The sequence below is a fragment of the Anneissia japonica genome, unplaced genomic scaffold, assembly GCF_011630105.1.
Source record: "Anneissia japonica isolate Jap-2015-1 unplaced genomic scaffold, ASM1163010v1 scaffold287717_len1600092_cov198, whole genome shotgun sequence".
Lineage (NCBI taxonomy): Eukaryota > Metazoa > Echinodermata > Crinoidea > Comatulida > Comatulidae > Anneissia > Anneissia japonica.
The window spans coordinates 1,343,905-1,363,685 of NW_022755469.1; the positions used below are offsets into that span (position 1 = coordinate 1,343,905).

The window sequence follows — 19,781 nt, forward strand, 5'->3', positions numbered from 1 at the left end:
TACTACTACTACTACTACTACTACTCCTATGATTTTTTACTGAATACTAAGTTAGTATACAATATACTCTGTAATTAATTATTGAACTACATTTTTTTATATGTTGCCATCAAAATAACAAATGATATTTTTAAAAGTATAACAAAAATATTATTATGAGTAATAATCGTTATTTTCATTACTATATAAATTAGCAAACGATCCTAAAGTATAAATATTTATCTATTATTGCATCCTTAAGGTCCGTAATTTTGGACATTGAATTTGTACACATGTCTTCATAAACATTTGTTCTGGAGTTTTCTATAATGAGGAATTAGCCGGGCCAATAGTCACCAATACTTTATGGATGAACAAAGTCATCTCCAATTATAAATTGGACTCATGATTCGATTGGTAGAACAGCCGACAGATATTCTGAAGGTGTTAGATTAAAAATTAAAACACAACTATTAACTTTAATATTACAAAATATAAACATATACCAATGTATACAAATTGACATTTTCAATATCTAATTTCATTTTCCGTCAAGAACCACTTAGGTGCCTTGATAAAACGCGGGGTGTATTTGGCCAATCGCCATTTGCCTGTATACAGCATATTCGCGCGGAGACTCAAAGGGTGAAGAGGCCTCCATCCATTGAAATCGGTAAACTTATAATCGTTTGCTATGTCTACGGTCGTTAAGATTTTTCCTGTCTTCTGCATAATGTTTTGATCTGCAAAAAATAAGCAAATAATGCAAAAGACGAATATACAAAGCTATTGTATTTAATACCGTAGATGAATAATTAGTATTGTTATCAGTATATAAGAAAAAAATAGCGAAGAGGATTAAAAGTCAACGTACAAGATATGATACTGATAATAAATTATATAGGCATGTGACAATTATTTAAATCTTTAATATCACTAATACAAAGCTATTGTATTAAATACATGAAGACAATTCTTTAGTATTGTTATCAGTTATAAGAACGAAATAGAAAAGGGAATTATAAGTCAATGTACAAGGTCATGATATTTAATAATAAATTATATAGGCATGTGGCAATTAGTTAAATCTTTAAAATAGTAGTACTGCAGTATAGTAGTAGTAGCGTTATTTTCTCACCTGTTACTAGATTCAGCACTGCTTTTGCCACAAACTGTGGTGTCTCGCCCTGCGATAAGGCTATTTCTTCCTATTTATCAAAAGATGAACACAGATTAATATAATGAGGTCTTACATAAAAACGATGTACAGTATTTTCATACAGTACTTTTATACAAAATTCGAATTTCAAAATACTGAGTTCAGAAACACAGGCCATATATTACGTCATTGTTGTGCGCACGTTCATTTACTAAAATCGTACGTTGACCGTAGTGGCTTCAGGAATTTGCCAATGAGGGGTCCGAACATATCCGAAAATGGGGCCCGAACCAAAGGGCCTAGGCCTATTTGAGCCCTGATCAGGGTCGTCCCAGAATAAAAATTCCTGGGTTCATGCTGGGGAGAGTTTTTATGGCGTACTATGACCCAAAATTGTTCTTTTAGACCACAATATTAGAGATTGGCAATCAAAATTAAGTTTTGGATAAGCAAATTAATATGTTCAGGCGGCTAAAATAATTGTGACACAAATTAGCATATAACTGTCCTTGTTTAAAATTACTGTACCTACCTCGAAGTTGAGTTTATTTTGACTTGCACATTCAAGTAGGAACTCTGTCTTCACCAGTCCAGGTAAAACCGATACAACTGCAACGTCATAATCCTTAAGTTCTCGTGAGCAGTCTTCAGTCATTCTGTTACACTGGAAAATGTTTGATAAACTTTTTCAAACAGGCTTAATTAGTAATCATTTATATTAATATTATTTATATTATTATAACTATTATATTATTTTTATTAAAATTATCATCATCACGTAGCCTAATAATAATAATAATAATAATAATAATAATAATAATAATAATAATAAAAATAATAATAATTATAAGTAGTAGTAGCAGTCGATGCAGCAGCAATAGCAGTGGTGAAAGGGCCATGGGGCGCCACTGGATAAGCTTCGGGCCCCTACACTGGGCGCTAGGTCCGAGTAGAGGGTCCAGTGGGTAGGTAAACCCTGCTTTTAAGTTCTGACATCTGACAAGAACGTATTATGTTTTTAAAAACATAATCTGTTTCTTAAAGGGCCCCGCTAGGCCAGTTTGGGGTGAAATAAAAAATGCCAATGAATACCCCAGGCTTTAGCCAGTAATAGATCATAGCTGTTACGTTATGAGCAGCAGAAGTAGCAGTCCTGTATATACTCGTAATGTTACTATAATACTTACTGCAGCTTTGTTGACGCCATACGCCGTGTTAAATAGCGGCTTGAACCCCGACATGGATGATACATTGATGATGATGCCTTTCTTGACTGGGACCATTAATTCGGCGGCACGCCTCGTTGCAACGTAATACGATCTGTGGGTAACAACAAAAACACTTTAACAAGGGGGGAAGTAGGCATGGAAGGATGTCACACCTTTGATGCAGTACGACTTGTCTTAATAAAACCGACAAAGTAACAGGGGTAAATATGAACGGGGGAGGGGTTTACCAAAGATATGACAGAATGTGAAACATATAAATTCATTTAAAAGTGTCAAGGTTCATAAAGTAAGTGTTATTACTAAATTTATTATGTGCATGAAGTCCCGAGTTTATATAATTTAAACGAGCCTTTTGTCTATTTTTTTTAGGGATTTAAAGATAATATAAGAGATAACCATGGTCTAGCAACATCCGGGTATATAACATGATTATTATTTTACCTCATTCCTGCTTGACTGCAAACATCCCATATTTCTAACGGGACTTCCCAGAACGGCACATTTCTCTTCTCTTTCAATATCTAAGTAACGAAGAGGTTAAATATTTTTTTTGATAAATGTATATATTAATAATATATGCATTTATATTATTAATATACATTTATATTAATAATACTGTATATAATAATTATGCACTAATATAGTATACACTGTGCAACAGTGACAATGTGTAACGTGTTTACAGTTGCAATAACTAAAACTTTATATAAACTAAGGCACACGAAAAAACGTAAAGTACTAACTGGTTCTCCTGAAAAAGCACAGTTGACTACCACGTCAAGTTGGCGGTATCTTTCGTCTCTTACTTTGTTGAATAACGACTCCATGTCTTCCACTGACGTATGATCACACTCGACCGGTATGCATATACCACCGACTTGTTCAGCCTAGAGTATAGAATTAATCATGATATTTTGTCGATTCAGTTTTTAGCCGGATAAAAAAAAGTATTGTACCTTTACTAAGGTCATTGTCTTGATGAAACGTAGCAAGTTGTATTTCTGTAGTGTTGGTACATTTTTCGGACGGAAGAAACCAAAACGATTGCTTAGTATGGCGAACAGAAGAATTTGTTTTCCTTTTTTGAGCAGTTTATTTGATTGTTTGTACTGTTTGTTATTTCTAATATATTATTATTAAAATTTCTAATAGGAATTTTATTAATATTATTATTATTTTTGTATTATTGTCTTTATAAAAATAATAAGAACCACTCTTCCTGTGGCAATGTTTTAAAACATACATCAAAGAACCAATCAATTCACCCATTTGATTTATTATTTTGTACAATAATGTTACTTTGATAACTTTGGCCAACAGCTTGCATTTGGTAACAGGCATAAGTGCTGTTTTGTTCCTTATTTGTCGCTGAGATTGTTAGACCTTAATGTTTGAGTTTTACTAGAGACAAATGCATTTCGTCTCTCCAGTTTAACAGCACGATTCTGCCGCTGTGAGGACACACGCTTCTTTACGGACGTATAACGATACTTTCGTAAACAATTTTCCATTTCATTCGTTTTTATAAAACAACCGTCTGAACCAACAATTTGAAGTTTGTTTCGTCGAGACACACCACCATCTACGTTTATAACTTCCATTAACGTCTGTTCGTTGTGGTACACATGCAGTTGTTGTGTTCGCAGCAATACCAAGACATGATTTTTGTCATCAACAGCAACTGCAATCGGATGCTGATTGTCAAACTTGACAAAGGTTTTTGTATCCACACAATTACCTTCCGCGTCCATTTCAATCACACTTTTCGCGTCTTCATCGCAAATATATAATGAACCTGTGTTGGACACACATATATCTGACGGCCATTGTAAATTCTTTCCTGTCGGTGATAAGCTTTTTATTTCGTCTCCTGAATTTGGATCAACAACGATGACGCATTTTCGTTCGGTGTCGCTTATTAACAATGTGTTGGCGAGTTTGTTGACGCATATTGCACTTGGCGACGCAATAAATCGCACGCTAAAGGATAACAACAACTTATGTGTTTTTATGTCATAAACTTTGAGAATTTTTTTAACAACAAATAAAACATATATCTTAAAACCGGAGATTGTAATCAATGAGACGTCTTTTGTTTGAACTGGAATTGATGAATAGAATCTGCCATCCGAGTCTAGGATTACTACGCGGTTACTCTGAGCTGTGTCTGCAACGAAAATGTGCCCGTTAATTGAAGTGCATATGTCAGAGGCGTTACCAAAATACTCAGATGATGGCCCGCCTGAAAACTCCAGATGATCGGTTACATAAATTGATATTGGTGAATACCTATACGGTGTTCTATTGATCTGCATATTCAGCTCATGAATCCCGATAGTTGTAGGTATGAATGAGATCGTCCATAAATTACCTTCAAATGCAACATAACATTTTTCAGACAAGCCTTCAGGACTTTGGATATGAGCAGAAATTGTCGGAATATAATTTAGTTTCTGGTGGATGAACCCACAGCAGTCACATGCGTACATCGTCAGACTACACGACCCGCCCACTAGAGCTCCTTTCACGTCGATCATCAAATTTCCTACAGGATATTTCATACAAAATGTTGGCAGATTTTCCTGAGTTATGTATATGTGGAAAATACCATTGGACTCTGGATAGAAAATTGCAGTTAAAGCACTTTCTTTTTCAGGGACCACTTGAATTGGAACATTTTGCCCATCAGGAGATGCCACTCTTATGGAGGTGTTAACACCAGTAGTTGTTTCAATCTCTACAACACTCTCGACATAAGCAAATGCAGACCGCAGAAAACAATTGTTGATTGGGATTTTGAATGTTTTAATGGTTACTCCCTCTTGATTCAATACGAGAAGATTATACGGATTCAAACTACTGGGAATGAATACTATTTTGGCAAATTGATTGTCTATTATACACGTACTTCTTATTACAGTCGTGTCGTCCGATTGAACCCGGAAAATGAATTTTTCTAATTTGATCAGGTCAGTTCCAACCACTTTTAACTCTACTTGGGATTCTTTACCAATATATGCTCGGAACGGATTTACGATCATGTCGTAACAATCAACAGTACACTGTACTGAATCTGTCCAGTTGTCTAATATTTTTACAATTACAGTATGAGCACCAACTTCTTCAGGCAGGAGACAAATGTCGTATGTTCCATCGTGGTTACCAATGACATCACACTTGCGGTACACAAGCTTTGGTGTACTTACTTCGGCGGTTAAGTCTAACCCACTGAATTTACAAGGATTTCCATCGCGATCAAATGTGTTAACCTGAACTTTACAAACTTTACCAACAATTCCGATGGTGTTCGTCAGTTTGGTGAGTGATGGGACAATTGAATAGAATTCAACGTTGCCTAATTTATCAACTTTACTACATAATTCTGGAAATTCGTTTGAGTTCCAATGTATTTTATAATTCGCCGTCATGTGCGTCGAATTGTTTCTTAGGCGTGTCTCAAAGTTCATATCACGTGATTTGAGAGCAGACGAGGCGCATTGTTTACCATCACTTGATAATTGTTTCCTAATACTTTCATACTCATCGTTGATATCAGTGCTTATCGTTAAATGCGTTTTATTTACATGTTCACACAATGTTTGCTTCCGTCTGTTGAGAACTTTTATGTAATTATCAAAGCAACAATTAATTTCGCGTTTAGTTTCCTCGCATTGATAGTTAAGATTGTCTTTCTTTCGTTTTATTTCTCTATCTAGTTGGTCTACCATTACTGATGTGTCCATTTCGGTCTGGGTATCCGTCGTCGTGATGCTGGTAGTAGTTTGTACAACACTCATACTGCCTGTCATGTTAGTGTTGGTTTCATTTAACTGTTTGTCGTACTCGTCTTTCTCAAAATCATACAAAGTGATGTTATGTCTATGAAAACCTTCTAGATGAGTTGTTTTACACGATAAGCACAGTTTTTTAAGACAAGTATCACACCAAGCAATGGCGCGTCGTATACGGCAGGCATTGCATCTATTCACACTGGGGTACTCCAGTTTCCCTGGTGGCTGCGAAGTGTGTAATTCCATTGACGCCATGCTTACGGCCTTCCGGAACACGTCAGTATCTCCTTGTGATAACAAAATTCTAACCAGTCCAGAATGGATGGATACAGCATAAATGATATCATATATTCTCAATATTTAGCAGAAAATGTCGCTATTTAGGCCTATATAAAACAGTGGAGCGTCATGTAATAGACCCTATAGCCGGCAATTAGAACCGTTGCATGCCGTATTCATTTCCAAAAATAAACAATAATGGACTATGGACTTCAAGGATTAGACTGACAATCAATATATCAAATACTTGTTTAATCTTTCTAAATATCATAGGTCTACAATGTGATACCATGTCTACGAGTACTATTTAGATGGATTTTGTATTAATTGAAAGTTAATAGCTTTCAATTGGATATTCGTACGAGAGAATGAACAAATAATACTGCATTGATCCTTAGATTAGCTGGTGATTTTCGTAGTCGAAGTCTTTAAATCTGCGAAAGCAGAATTGATATTTGTTTACCCATCAAACACAAAAAAACTGTTAAACATTCATGAGCGTTGTGGTCAGAACATGTCAGAAAATGACGTTAACAGAACGTTGTAGCGAATTAGCAGCCTTATATAGTTAGAAATTACGTTACCAATACCTAGTTATGATTCAAAAAAAAAAAAACGGGGTGGCGAATACACACGAAAAATAATTCACACTGATCAGACGCTGCAATACGGCCACCTTCGGGTTCCCATGGGCCAAATCTGAATTTCAATGTTGAATTTCACCAAGGACCTATATAAATTTACATAAATCTACAAATTAATATACATTTTACATAGGGTCCATACCAATTGCCAATACCGAAAAGTATTAAGACATTGGTCACAATTAAGTAGAATTGTTCACTTATTTCACTTATTCCAATACATATTTTATATTGCTTAATATTTACAATTATTATAATTTATAAGAACTACTGCGTCACATAGTAACAACTAAAAACGGTGATACATTATATGCCTAGAAGTACACAGCAGATAACAGGTCGGGTAGCCTAAGGACCTTTAGACCCCAAAATTATGTCCGATGAGTATTTCTATAGTCTTTATTTTTACACAAAGCTACTATACGTTTGGCACTACCGATTTTCTCTCAGTGTTGACTGAGAAAACTAGGCCAATAGTCGTTTCAGAGGTTGACTATTTAACTCCTGAAAAAATAACAAATGTCCACACAAAAAAAAATGGCTTCGCGTCGACATCATTAGGAGCATTGCTGTTCTGTAATTCGTTCGTTAATTGAACTCAAATCTGAACAGCTTTGAGATTTTCTATCTCCTCCCTGAAATTTAAAACACAACATCCGACACAATGAGTCAGGGCTTGTATTTGCACTTCTTGAAGAAATCAAGAGCGATCCACTAGAGGAAAACAGGCGTCCTCTACGTCGACCAATTCTACGCGATGGCGAGAAAATTTCGGCGTTTGTCGATGTTTCTATAGACGCATAATGATACCGCCGTAAACAATTTTCTTTCTCATTCGTTTTGATGCAGTATCCGTCCGGCATAATCTGCAGCTTGCTTCTTCTTGACATTCCACCGCCAGCTTTCAATATCCCCACGATTTTACGATCCATACCGTACAGGCACATCTGCTGCGCTCTTAGTAAAACTAACAACCGGTAATCATCATCAACAGAAACAGCGATTGGGTCTTTTATTCCCCCCTCAGCTCCAAAGGGTTTGCCAATGAAGCCCCGCTTGTCCATCACAACAACCTTACCAGCGTCTGTGTCACAAACGTATACAGTACCCATATTATCTACACAAACATCCGAAGGCCAATGTAGAGTGCTTCCAACCGGTCTGATTTGATACTTTTCTTTACAATTCTCTGGATCAATAACTAATAGGCACTTTTGTTCTGTGTCGCTTATTAAAAGTGTATTGTCATTTTTGTCGAAAACCAACGCACTTGGCGCACCAACGCCGTTCATAAAAACAGACATCACACGTTTTCGTTTACATATGTCATACACTTCCATTATTTTCTTAACAATACATAACACATAGAGTTTTGTTCCACATATATTGCTTGCAATTAAGGAAACATCTTTTGTCTTAACGGGAATTGACGAATGGAATCTGCCATCTGTATCAAGGATTACGATGCGGTTATTCTGTGCTGTGTCTGCAATGAAGATAAGTCCATCAACTGAAGTACAAATATCAGATGCACTGCCGAAAAATTCAGAAGACGGTCCTCCACAGATTTCTACGTGGCCGTTCACTTCTATTTTGATTGGTGATTCCCTGAACACGACGTCATCTAAAAACAATACCATGTGATAGTAGCCAACTAACCGAGGAAGATATGAAATTTTCCACGACCCGTCTTTAAATGTAACGTCACAGTTTTCCATAGATCCATTTGGACTTGAGAGTTGAGCTGTTAATTTCATGTCTCCTGCAATGTCTTTAAGCAGAAACCCCGAACAATCGCATGCATCGATGTTAACAGTGCATATGCCATTGACCACGGCACTCTTTACATCTACGACCAGAGCACCAACTGAAATATTGGTACACAGTACTGTGATGCCATCTCTCTTAACTTGCAATCTCAATGTACCTTTAGTTTCAGGAATGAATTTATATGTGTGTGTGCCTCTTTCGCCTCCCATAAACGCAATGTGGACGTCTTGTCCGTCAAAAGTTTCGATTCGTACGTCCATATCAGCGACCTCCATATGATCTAAGGTCATAGAACACTCAACATTTGCAAAGACAGGTCCGAGAGTCAGCCTCCCTACGCATATATTATAACTACTAATAACATCTCCAGTTGAAGACCGAATCAAAAGTACATGGCTCTCTGCAGAGACCGGTGTGTAGGTTAAATACATCGAACCGTTGTCAATAGTGCAGGTAGTATCGACTGGATCACCAGAGTTTGTCAGTATAATTCCAGATATTGATGACAGATCTGGAAAAGAGGAAGTGTCATGGAAGCAAATAGATACTTTTGATTCAACGTTGACAAACGCAGGATACAGTGTAGCAACAATATTAAAAACTTGAACTCCGACGTTTATAGAATGTTGGGATGTATTTCCGATGCACATGGTAATGTTATATGTGCCATGGTGGGTTGGCAAGAAACACACGTGATAAGTGCCGTCGTTATTGTCAATTACATCACATTCCAATGCGCGTTCTGGGACCTCATCATACACAGAAACTTTTAATGTCATTCCACCAGATATACAACGAGTTCCATAAGGAGTGAATGTGATCATCTTTAATCGATAGGTGTGACCGACGCATCCGATCCCGTATAATATTTGTGTCTTGTACGGCACCACCGACAACATATTCACAACTGTTACTGTATCTAATTCCGATATGATATCTTCTAGTCTGGTTGAGTTCCAAAGAAATGTATAATCTGCAGACAAGTAGCTTAAGTCAAAATTGTTGAAGCTGTTCTGGGAATCGTCTGCATGCATCTGTGAATCGTTCAAATAATTCTCCTCAATGAAGTCATATTCAAGTTTTATATTGTGTTCTATGCTTGATTTTGATTGCATTACTTGTTGACATAAGATATTTTGCCGTTCTTTTAATTTTCTGTAGCATTCCTGGAAGAAAATGTCAATTTCACGGAGGGTGTTATCAGCATTTGTCGAAACGTTGGAGCAGGTTACTTGCATGCGTTGCTTTAGTTCCTCAATTGATAAGCCTGTACTGTGTTGTTCACTTCCACGAAACTTGTTAATCCCACCGTGACTAGATTTCCATTGAGCCAAATTATTCTTAACACTATTACCACTGCTAGCCTGATTGATCAGGACGCGTGCGCAGGCTTTATTTCTAGCGTCTTCATATTGCTCTTGCGCTGTAGCTCCCAAGGTAGGTCTACGTGTGCCCAATGTCTGTTCATGTTCAAATTTTTTGCAATTATTACGAACGATATTGCCTGGGATTTCTTCGACGGATAGGCCTGTATGTCGTTCACTTCCACGAAACTGTTCAATCCCACCGTCATTGGATTTCCATTGAGCCGAATTGCTGTTTAAACTTTCGGAACTACAAGTCTGATTTAACAGGACGCGTGCACAGGCTTTATTTTTAGATTCTTCATATTCCTCTTGGGCTGTGGCTCCTAAGGTAGGTCTTCGGGTGCTCAATGAAACAGTTTGTTCTTGTCCAAATTGTGTGTAATTATTACAAACGATTTGGTCTGTGAGTTCCTCGATTGGTAGGCCTATATGTCGTCCACTTCCACGGAACTGTCCAATTCCGTCGCTATGGGATTTCCATTGGGCCGAATTGTTGTTTGAACTGTCGACACTGCCAGTCTGATCAATCAGGGCGCGTGCGCAGGCCTTACTTCTAGCGTCTTCATATTCCTCTTGGGCCGCAGCTCCCAAGGTAGGTCTACGTGTGCCCAATGAAACAGTCTGTTCTTCTTCCAATTCTGTGCAATTGTTACGAACGATTTTGCCTGTGAGGTCATTTGGTTTTCTGGAATTCTTCACTTTATTTACCACTGCATGCTTACGGAACATTCTTGCAAGTTCACGGTTAGGGCTAAAATTCTATGTTGCAAGATCCACAGCAGACCTAAATTTATCTTTTATACCCACTGAATTTAGCTCTGTATATAAACTGATGGTACCCGAACTCGGCTGTTAGTAGTCCCGATAATAGGTTAACATGTATTGTGTTTCGAAATGTAACTCTAGTTATCACTACTTAAATAGCTTTTTGGTTTCCTCCAACCGGACGTGTTTCATCCTGGTTTCATACTGGAATGGTAGACCTAATCCTGGCACAGTACTTCAATCTGTCAAGGCAACGTCAGCGTGACCATGTTGTAATGAATTCACGATGATTTATATTATTATATAGCAATATTATTATATAAGGATGTCTCTTATCGACTTAAACAATATCGTCAAATAAAGAGGGTGAGGTCATATCTTAATGCCTGATTAGTGCATCTATATTGTATTACATACATCACATGCAAACAACATGTTTTTTGTCGATTGACGTTGGATACGAGCATACGTAGTTCACAATGCGCAATGGCTTATTTTGTATAATTCTTTTTTGTGTTAATTGTATATATGGATGTACAGTACATAGATGCCTAATTCTGAAAACATATGACTGATCAACAGCTTGAACTTCTTATTGGTTCTTAGTTTTACTCCTCTTTACGTTCAATAAACGTTATGCCTACAATATCATCTTGACCTTGGAAATATATAGGCGCCTACTAACAATATTGCAATAATGGACATATCCCTATATACATTCATAAGAGACGTGGTCCGTTTACTAGGTAACGGTAGGCCACTAATATATCCTAAAATAAACATGTGTCATCTCATCCATGGGTTGAATTGTGGCCTGAACCCACATCCGTGTTAAGAGATACTCCTGGGCATTTACCTCTTTTTTTAAAACTTGATATGACGAGGCACCCTTTTTAAAATATCGTCATAAAACAATTCGGACAGTTGAATATGGATCAATAATTTCCTACATTCTATGTAACATTCACGTGTTACTGAGTACAAGTTTAATTTTTATCACAGTAATAAATGTTTGGCATGGTTTTATATATTCGTTAAAGAAGACACTGGTATTTTGTTTGTATAATCAACCAGTGAGACTAGGCATTGAAAACGACCTACTTTTTCTATTATTAACATTATTATTAATATTTGTATTGCCAATATTATTATTATTATTATTTTCATTTTCATTATCATTATCATTATCATTATCATTATCATTATTATTATTATTATTATTATTATTATCATTATTATTATTATTATTATTATTATTATTATTATTATTATTATTATTATTATTTTCATTGTTGTTGGTGTTGATGTACATCAATTAAATTTATTCATAGGCCTACCTCCTTTACTGTATTTTGAAGACACGCAATAAGAGTTTCATTTCCACCATCGGTCTTCACTGGACCTGTGTAAAACAAAATCCGCCAAATGCAGGCCGTTTATTGTTTACTTTTAAATTGGCGGAAATCGGTCACGGATATCAGCCTTATATGCCTCATTACCCCATTTTTTTGTCAATGTTTAAATAAAAATTAATTAGGCTTTGCCTATATGGTATTGAGTTTGAAAATTATTGTGGTATTCTTAAGATGTATTTTTTGTCTGCTACTACACCTGTCTCTTATACACATCTAGATGTGTATAAGAGACAGAGTCTGGTTGAGTTCCAAAGAAATGTATAATCTGCAGACAAGTAGCTTAAGTCAAAATTGTTGAAGCTGTTCTGGGAATCGTCTGCATGCATCTGTGAATCGTTCAAAAAATTCTCCTCAATGAAGTCATATTCAAGTTTTAAATCGCCCCCGCTTCTGCCAGTGCGACTGCTACCGCCTTTCCTATCCCCTCTGCGGCTCCTGTAACCACACATATCTTGCCTGATAAAGGAACCATCGATAATATATCCTGTAAATAAAACGTGATTACAAGATCAGGTCATCTATAACCGTGTGTGATTAGTTAACACTTGAATAGACATGGGATACATTAAATTGTTCTAAAATTCCAGTGGTACGTGGCCCCAGAAATTTGGCAAACCGGGGGTCCGATATTTCTGACACTGGGGTTTCGAACCAAGTGGCCAACTAGACCCTCGATCGGGTCCCGAAATAAATATCCCTAGAAGGGTTTAAGGGCGATTTGTATGGCTTATGGTCAAATTGTGCTTTTATACCACAATATTAGGGATTGGCAATCAAAATAAAGTTAGTATTTGGATAACAAATTATTATTTTTGGTCCAAAGACCTCGTCGTGGTGTCGGACTACTGGGGGTCCAGGCCTGTACGAAGTGGGGAAACCTCTTCTGGCTCCACCAATGCTAAATGCATTATTTATTAATTCATTCATTTATCCATCTATTAATTTATTCATTTTTTTCATGTATGCATTCATTCATTTATCAATTTTATCAACCATTCATCCATCCATTCATTCGTTCGTTCGTTTGTTGATCATACATTCATTCATGATTTTTTTTTAAAATCCTGATCAACCTGTTCAGTATCACTCTCACATACACAAAGTATTAACATATAGGCCTAGATATATTTATGAAATAAATTAAATATTATAAGTGGCCCAGGATTTGAAGGCAAACTTACCAACCACCACGCTAAAATTACATTAAACTATTAATTAAAAATTAATATTCGCACCACAAAAATGGTTGGAATAGGCCTATCAACAGCAGGGAAGCTTATTTCAAAAAGTGCATATTTAATTGCAGAATATATCCATGCCGTTTGTTTTGTCCCGCCAATGTTTGAGCTCATACAACGTGTTTTGTTTTGTTTAAGTGGCACAATAGACCAAACCATGTCATTAGAATTGTTTCATTTTTTCCCCTTTATAATAATTAAAATCCATAGGACTATGTTACATTGACAGTCACTATAATACCATAGAAACTTTTCCCGCCGATTGAATATAAACGAGCGGTACTGGGTAAAGATAATTATAGTTCCTTGTAACCAACGCATTCTATCATAGCGGGTAATTCACCACAGTAGGCCTATATCCAGACAGGGGGTTATAGAGGAAGTAGTCAGCGACAGTATATCAAGCCAGTTATACCAGTAAAAAGTGAACCGATCTGCTAATAAAAATGCTACGTATCACTGTATTACTGTAGTAGTAGCAGCAGCATCGTGTTGAAGACACAGTGATAGGCATAATCAGCCAGGGCGGCCAATACATTAAAATTATGAACATACAATAATTAGTAACAATTAAAGGACAACATAACAAGCTAATCTGTGTTAAATACGGTGACAGGCCAGAACATTTATGCTAAAAAATTCTCAAAATTATTAATGGAAAAGGTCATAGCTGCGTAATAGACAGGCCTACTGTAATACGGGCATTCTATTGTTTTATCCATAAAATATAAGGCTTATTGATATAAGTTGGTTAGTGCATACTGGTAGATCTAATATTTATAGAGATTATACATGCTTTGACTTTATTTACATAACACTTAAAAAATACAAGTCTAGACATACCGTTTCAATAGGCTAAAGGTGGTCCAAGCAGCACGATTTGTTGTATTATTTAAAGAATATAGTGCGTCGACACTAAACACCACTAGCATCATGCCACTTTATGATATGAATCAAAATATTCCATATAAATAAACAGTCTTTAAGAGGAACAGGGTAGGTGATGCCAAGACATGTTGTGAAGTGTCTATATGCAAATGATATTGATAATTGCGTCATGGTAATGACAAGAGCTTGGAAGTTGCTGGTACTTAGAATAATACTAGCAAAGAAAATATACGGTAGGCCTATAATATAGGGGTCAATATAGTCTTGGTACCTTGTGCCACGTTCATTTGCAGTAGGTATTTATCAGGAGCGAATTCGAAAACAAAACAGAGGAAGGTGGGGGGGAGGGGAAGAGAGTGGAAACCCTCAATTATTTAATTGTGGTGGAAGTGAACATGTTTCACCACCTGGGTATCTAGAGTTTACTTCGCAACAACTACTATTGGAGTTCATGAGAACCAATGGTTTTATTTTCCCAAATGAGGCCTGTTGAAATGATGCCTATCGACTTGTTTTATTCTTATTGTAAGGTGGGATCTTACCCGAAGATATACGCACGCCTATAGAGGGAACACCTTTTCACTGCCTCAAATTGTACAGCAAACCCATATAATTTCCGACCAGTTTTTCCAAGTTATATTTTTATTGGGGTTGATAAAATTAAACACTACAAAAATAAATCAAAGCAAAGTAATACAGTATTCACACAGATAAATACGACAGTCATGACTTGTACACTTTATTTATTCATGTGGTTTCATATGCATGCAGTGAAAAAGAAAGAATAATGTACACCTTAACTTAGTATAATAAACCAGGCTACATATCATTACAAATATTTGTATTGACTATTACTCATACAATTCTCAAAAATATAAGGAGTATGAATGTTTTCCCCCAAGATGTTTTCTGCTTTTTAAATATGTAATCATAGTCCTATAATAAGAACTAGAAAAAATATACTCAAACAATACTGTCGAAACATGACACAGTTCTAATAGCCAATCACAGTAGAGCATGCTGGCATGTTTAGTCTAAAATACAGAGATGCATTAAAACACATCTGTTAATTGAAAACCTAATTATTTTCTTGCTCTAACTTTCAATTCAGTTACCGGTAATAACTTATATACAACAAATAGGCAATACTATAATTATTCTTTTTTTTTGTTTGAACTTTTTCAGCTTAGTCTAGCCATTAGCCTTGTCAACATGTCTTTCAGTTTAGACTCTTGCACTTATTATTACTCAAAGTAGGCAATTAAATACCGAATATAAATTTTACAGGTTTTTTCTTAGCTCAAGATAAAATGAAGAATTTATGTTATAATTTACATGTACTGTTGAAAATAATGCTGAATAAATTAAATATAAATAAAATTGAATATATTGAATAAAATTAAATATAAATAAAATTGAATATTGAATAATAAATATAATAATTATGTAATAACTGTTGGATTGAATGATAATAGTAACCTGGCATTTATATACCTCTTCACACAAGTGAAGTCTCAGAATACGACACCTGTATCCTGCTATTAACAATATTATTGTTAATATTATTAATAATATTGTCAATATTATTTCAAAATAGAAAGACACACCATAATATTGGGGGTTTTTTTTCTGCTCATGCAGAAAAGCCTTTATTTATGTTTTGATTCTTTTCTTCTTCCATCCCAATTACCCTGTGTTTTTATACAGTTTGTCTCTGTGGCACTCTAGCCAATTTCCATGATTGGATCTTCATAACTATTGATCAATGCAAAGAAAAGCATGCTCATACACTAAAGATGGCCATAAATAAATATTACCGTAATTAATTCTACATATTATTAACTGTTAATCAAAATATATGAACTTAACACAAATGTTAGGGTAAATGCGAATTAGCATTATACATATCGTCAACCATTGCACTTAAAAGATTACAAATATAGAAGGAAAATCCAACTCACTTTCTTGGGTTGGGTACTGTTGTTTAATGATTAGAACTCTGCAATATAACAGCAGCTGGAATCTGAGTTTTGGTAGCACCAACTGTTTTTAAAGTACTATAATCACCTTCAATATAAACCATAGAATTTCAGTAAGACAGTACAGTGTATATCATAATGTCAAAAATACCAAGTCTGAATATACCAACAATGAAAAACCTATGATTTGTTTCACAGACAGACACAGTACATTTAGTCTATTTTCTCTGTGTTATAAACTCTTAACTGAAGCCCTCCATTTGTTCCTTGTACTTCTATATAATAGTTATACAAATACATATACTGTATATCATCCTTGTTTTATCTAATTGTTCATATTGCATTAAGTAATAAAACTTTCAATGGAGGAAGATTCTGTAAGCACCCAGCATTATAGTTACAGAGCCTAGAAGCGTTGCTGAAAGAAAATAAAAACATCAAACAATGTAATATCAGAGTTTTTTTAGCTGTTGTGTCTTTTAATGATTACAAATTTCATTCTATTCTTATTTAATTGTAATGAGTCAATTATAGAATATACTTTAGCATTAACTAATAAACTATTCAATCAAGTCAATGATAGAATATAATTAAATTCTAGAATATAATTAAAGCATTAATCAATGAACTATTCAACAAATCAATTTAATCAATCAAAATATATTCAATCAATAAATACATCATTCAATCAATTATTTAATATACTGTATCATACAATAAATCAACTGATTGTCGTCATTATCACTGCCGACACCGCCATCATCATCATCATCATCATCATCATTTAACAATTTTTAATATTTTATCACTAACATTTAATATAACTGGTGATAATAATCTTACCTCCAAAATATTTCAAGGACTCAAATTTTGTCGCTTCCATTTTAGCATTCAAGTTTGCTATTTCAGTGGTTATCCTGTTGTTTGTACTTTTTATATCCTGCTCTGATATATTATTCTGTTATATAATAGAAATAATCCACAGAATTATCACAAGATGGGATAAACAATTTTAATTTAAATTGAACATCAGTTACATTAGTTTAAGTGTTTGCATAGCAGATAAGCAATAGTATAAACTCTTGCAGTACACCACATGAATATTTCTGAAAAGAACTGATGTGTTAGTTTCAGAATAATCACATGGTATACTGCAAGATTCTATACTATTATATATATAGGCCTATTATTAGTAAAATTTCAGTCTCATCAGTTATATCAGTTTTACACCAAATATATAATAAACATTACAGTAGTTATAACATTTAAACATCAGTTATTTAAATTTAATATCAGTTATTTAAAGCATCAATTTCTTACTTTTGATGATTAGGTTCTTAACTTAATCCATACCTCCTAAACATTGTTATCAGATTTGTTACAATTTATGGAAATTTTTAAAATATTTTAAAAATATTACTGCTTCTTTTGCTCTACTCTTCTCCAGGTTTATATCCAGAGTAAAAGCATTTTTAAGCTTCACTACTTCATCCTGCAATGTAAAAAAAGAAATACTAAAATATTATGTTACCAACAGAGGTGTAATGAAGAGACCATATATAGGCACATCATGACCATATGTAGGCAAATGATGACTATATATGGGCATACAGCAGTTTTTGTCTAATTTGATAGTCTGGACAAGGGGTTTAGGCCTCTTTCAGCCCTACTCAAAATAGATTAAATGGATTAAAAAAAAAAACACTGAACTATATCAAACAGCAAAAAATGAATGAATATAAAAAATCTTTAAGGGATTAAGCCGAATAAGAATGACAATGTTAAATTATCATAGATGAGGTATAAAAAAGGCATAACAGCTGATTCAGAATGACAAAGTTAAATTTAAATGGTAATGTGATGAGAGTGCTGTTCCCACTACACATATACATTATGTAAGGCAATTACCATGACTGTGCAAGTAGAATCTGGTGACTAGCCAATGTGCTAGCTATTGGATGCTAGGCCCACCTTTACTGTCCTTAAGCCTCCAGCCCATTGAGCAAAGATTACAATTCTTTCCCTTATTTTAATTTATTATATGAATTTATGGTGATAAAATTTTAAATGACAAAAGGGAATAAAACAATCTGGGTACATCCATGGTTTAATAATATTTACAAATTTTTTATTATGGTAAGGAACCAATAATTTAATGGCAAAAAGCTTTCTCTTAAATCTTTATTTCCAGGGCATACATGACTAAAGTGAAACTCATTCTGTTAAGAATAGGTCTACAATAGGTCTGGAATAGACCATAAATAATCTATATATAAATGTACTGGACAAAATATGAATATGATTAATGTGTTAGAAAAGAATTGTGCTCACTTTAAGTTGCCCCCTAAGCTGCTGCACCTCTGTTGACAATTTCTATAAGATAAAAATATTATGAATTTTAAACTTTTTATTTAATTTTTTGGTATTCAATACACATACAGTAATACCTAAAATGGTTGGGAAATCAAGAAAAAAATAATATCCTATAATATATAAATTAATGTCTAGACCGTCTAGACCTATATTTAAAACAAACTATCATGATATGTATTTCATCACAAATACCATTTAATTTCAGTGATAATTTTTTAAATAAACAATTATAGAATCATAAATATAAAAATCTATCTATTTTTCAATATCTAAATTTCATTGGTAAATGCTTATTTGGAAACCACAGTAAAGGACAGCTTGAGGAAGTCAAAGACAGACGTTAGGATTAAAGGAAAGAGAAGTCAGTCCTCCACAGAGGTTCCACAAGATTAGAAGGGCCACCAGGACAGAAGATAGATACTTATTAAGGCTTTATGTGTTCATAGAATGTTCAAAGATTGATTGACTGATAAATTGTATTACAGTAGAGCCTCGATTTTACGTACGGTACGGGGGATTCGTAAAATAGAGGTTGGGTTAAATTTTGTGGTAACCTATCCGACAATCTTGGGATTTCCACGAAGACCCTGGGATCTTATAAGGGACAAATTTAATAAAATGGAAATAAAGTTAGGCCTACAGTGACTCTGAGCTCCTCTCAAAATGTTACACATTCATAAATGCCAAGAACATGGTTTTATAATCTGAATATCGCATTTCGAAAACTTTTTCGTTCGGTGTGGTATGTGAACATGTGCCGAGAACATAATGTTACGATAACATTTTATGCCGAGTACATAATCTGAATGCGCCCTATGTCTACTCAGCTTCGTGTAGAAAATTCGACCAGACGAGTTTTTCCATGGTTTGCCACACGAAGCTAAGGAGGAAAGCAATAATTTTGA

At 34.8% G+C, this 19,781-nt stretch overlaps 3 protein-coding genes across 3 annotated transcripts in view; all 3 read right to left on the bottom strand.

Annotated features, from left to right (window-relative positions):
• Positions 1-6: 6 nt before the first annotated feature.
• LOC117123510 (dehydrogenase/reductase SDR family member 1-like) lies at positions 7-12,382 on the bottom strand. Its single transcript, XM_033269459.1, has 7 exons — positions 12,321-12,382; positions 3,111-3,254; positions 2,809-2,888; positions 2,326-2,458; positions 1,671-1,802; positions 1,118-1,187; positions 7-722 (listed from the first exon to the last, which is right to left on the bottom strand). The coding sequence occupies exons 2-7, from the start codon at positions 3,192-3,194 to the stop codon at positions 508-510; spliced, it is 714 nt and encodes a 237-aa protein (XP_033125350.1). The 5' UTR covers positions 3,195-3,254; positions 12,321-12,382; the 3' UTR covers positions 7-507.
• Positions 3,274-7,636, bottom strand: LOC117123509. Its single transcript, XM_033269458.1, has one exon. The coding sequence runs from the start codon at positions 6,411-6,413 to the stop codon at positions 3,726-3,728; it is 2,688 nt and encodes an 895-aa protein (XP_033125349.1). The 5' UTR covers positions 6,414-7,636; the 3' UTR covers positions 3,274-3,725.
• A 2,856-nt stretch (positions 12,383-15,238) lies between the features above and the next one.
• LOC117123497 (mitochondrial calcium uniporter regulator 1-like) overlaps positions 15,239-19,781 on the bottom strand; it is a 7,775-nt gene continuing 3,232 nt past the window's right edge. Inside the window, exons 5-8 of the mRNA XM_033269443.1 lie at positions 18,835-18,876; positions 17,924-17,995; positions 17,347-17,461; positions 15,239-16,921 (exon numbers count right to left, since the gene is read on the bottom strand). Coding sequence (XP_033125334.1) covers positions 16,863-16,921; positions 17,347-17,461; positions 17,924-17,995; positions 18,835-18,876 — 288 coding nt within the window. The 3' untranslated portion in view covers positions 15,239-16,862. The remainder of the gene's footprint in view (positions 16,922-17,346; positions 17,462-17,923; positions 17,996-18,834; positions 18,877-19,781) is intronic.

Bases quoted from the DNA above. Each gene is read 5' to 3' on its own strand.
- LOC117123509 (XM_033269458.1), bottom strand. From the start codon at position 6,413: ATGGCGTCAATGGAATTACACACTTCGCAGCCACCAGGGAAACTGGAG.
- LOC117123510 (XM_033269459.1), bottom strand. From the start codon at position 3,194: ATGGAGTCGTTATTCAACAAAGTAAGAGACGAAAGATACCGCCAACTT. The intron at 2,889-3,110 runs GTTAGTACTTTA...TTCGTTACTTAG, and splicing joins GTGCTTTTTCAGGAGAACCA to ATATTGAAAGAGAAGAGAAA. The intron at 1,188-1,670 runs GTAGGTACAGTA...TTTGATAAATAG, and splicing joins AAAATAAACTCAACTTCGAG to GAAGAAATAGCCTTATCGCA.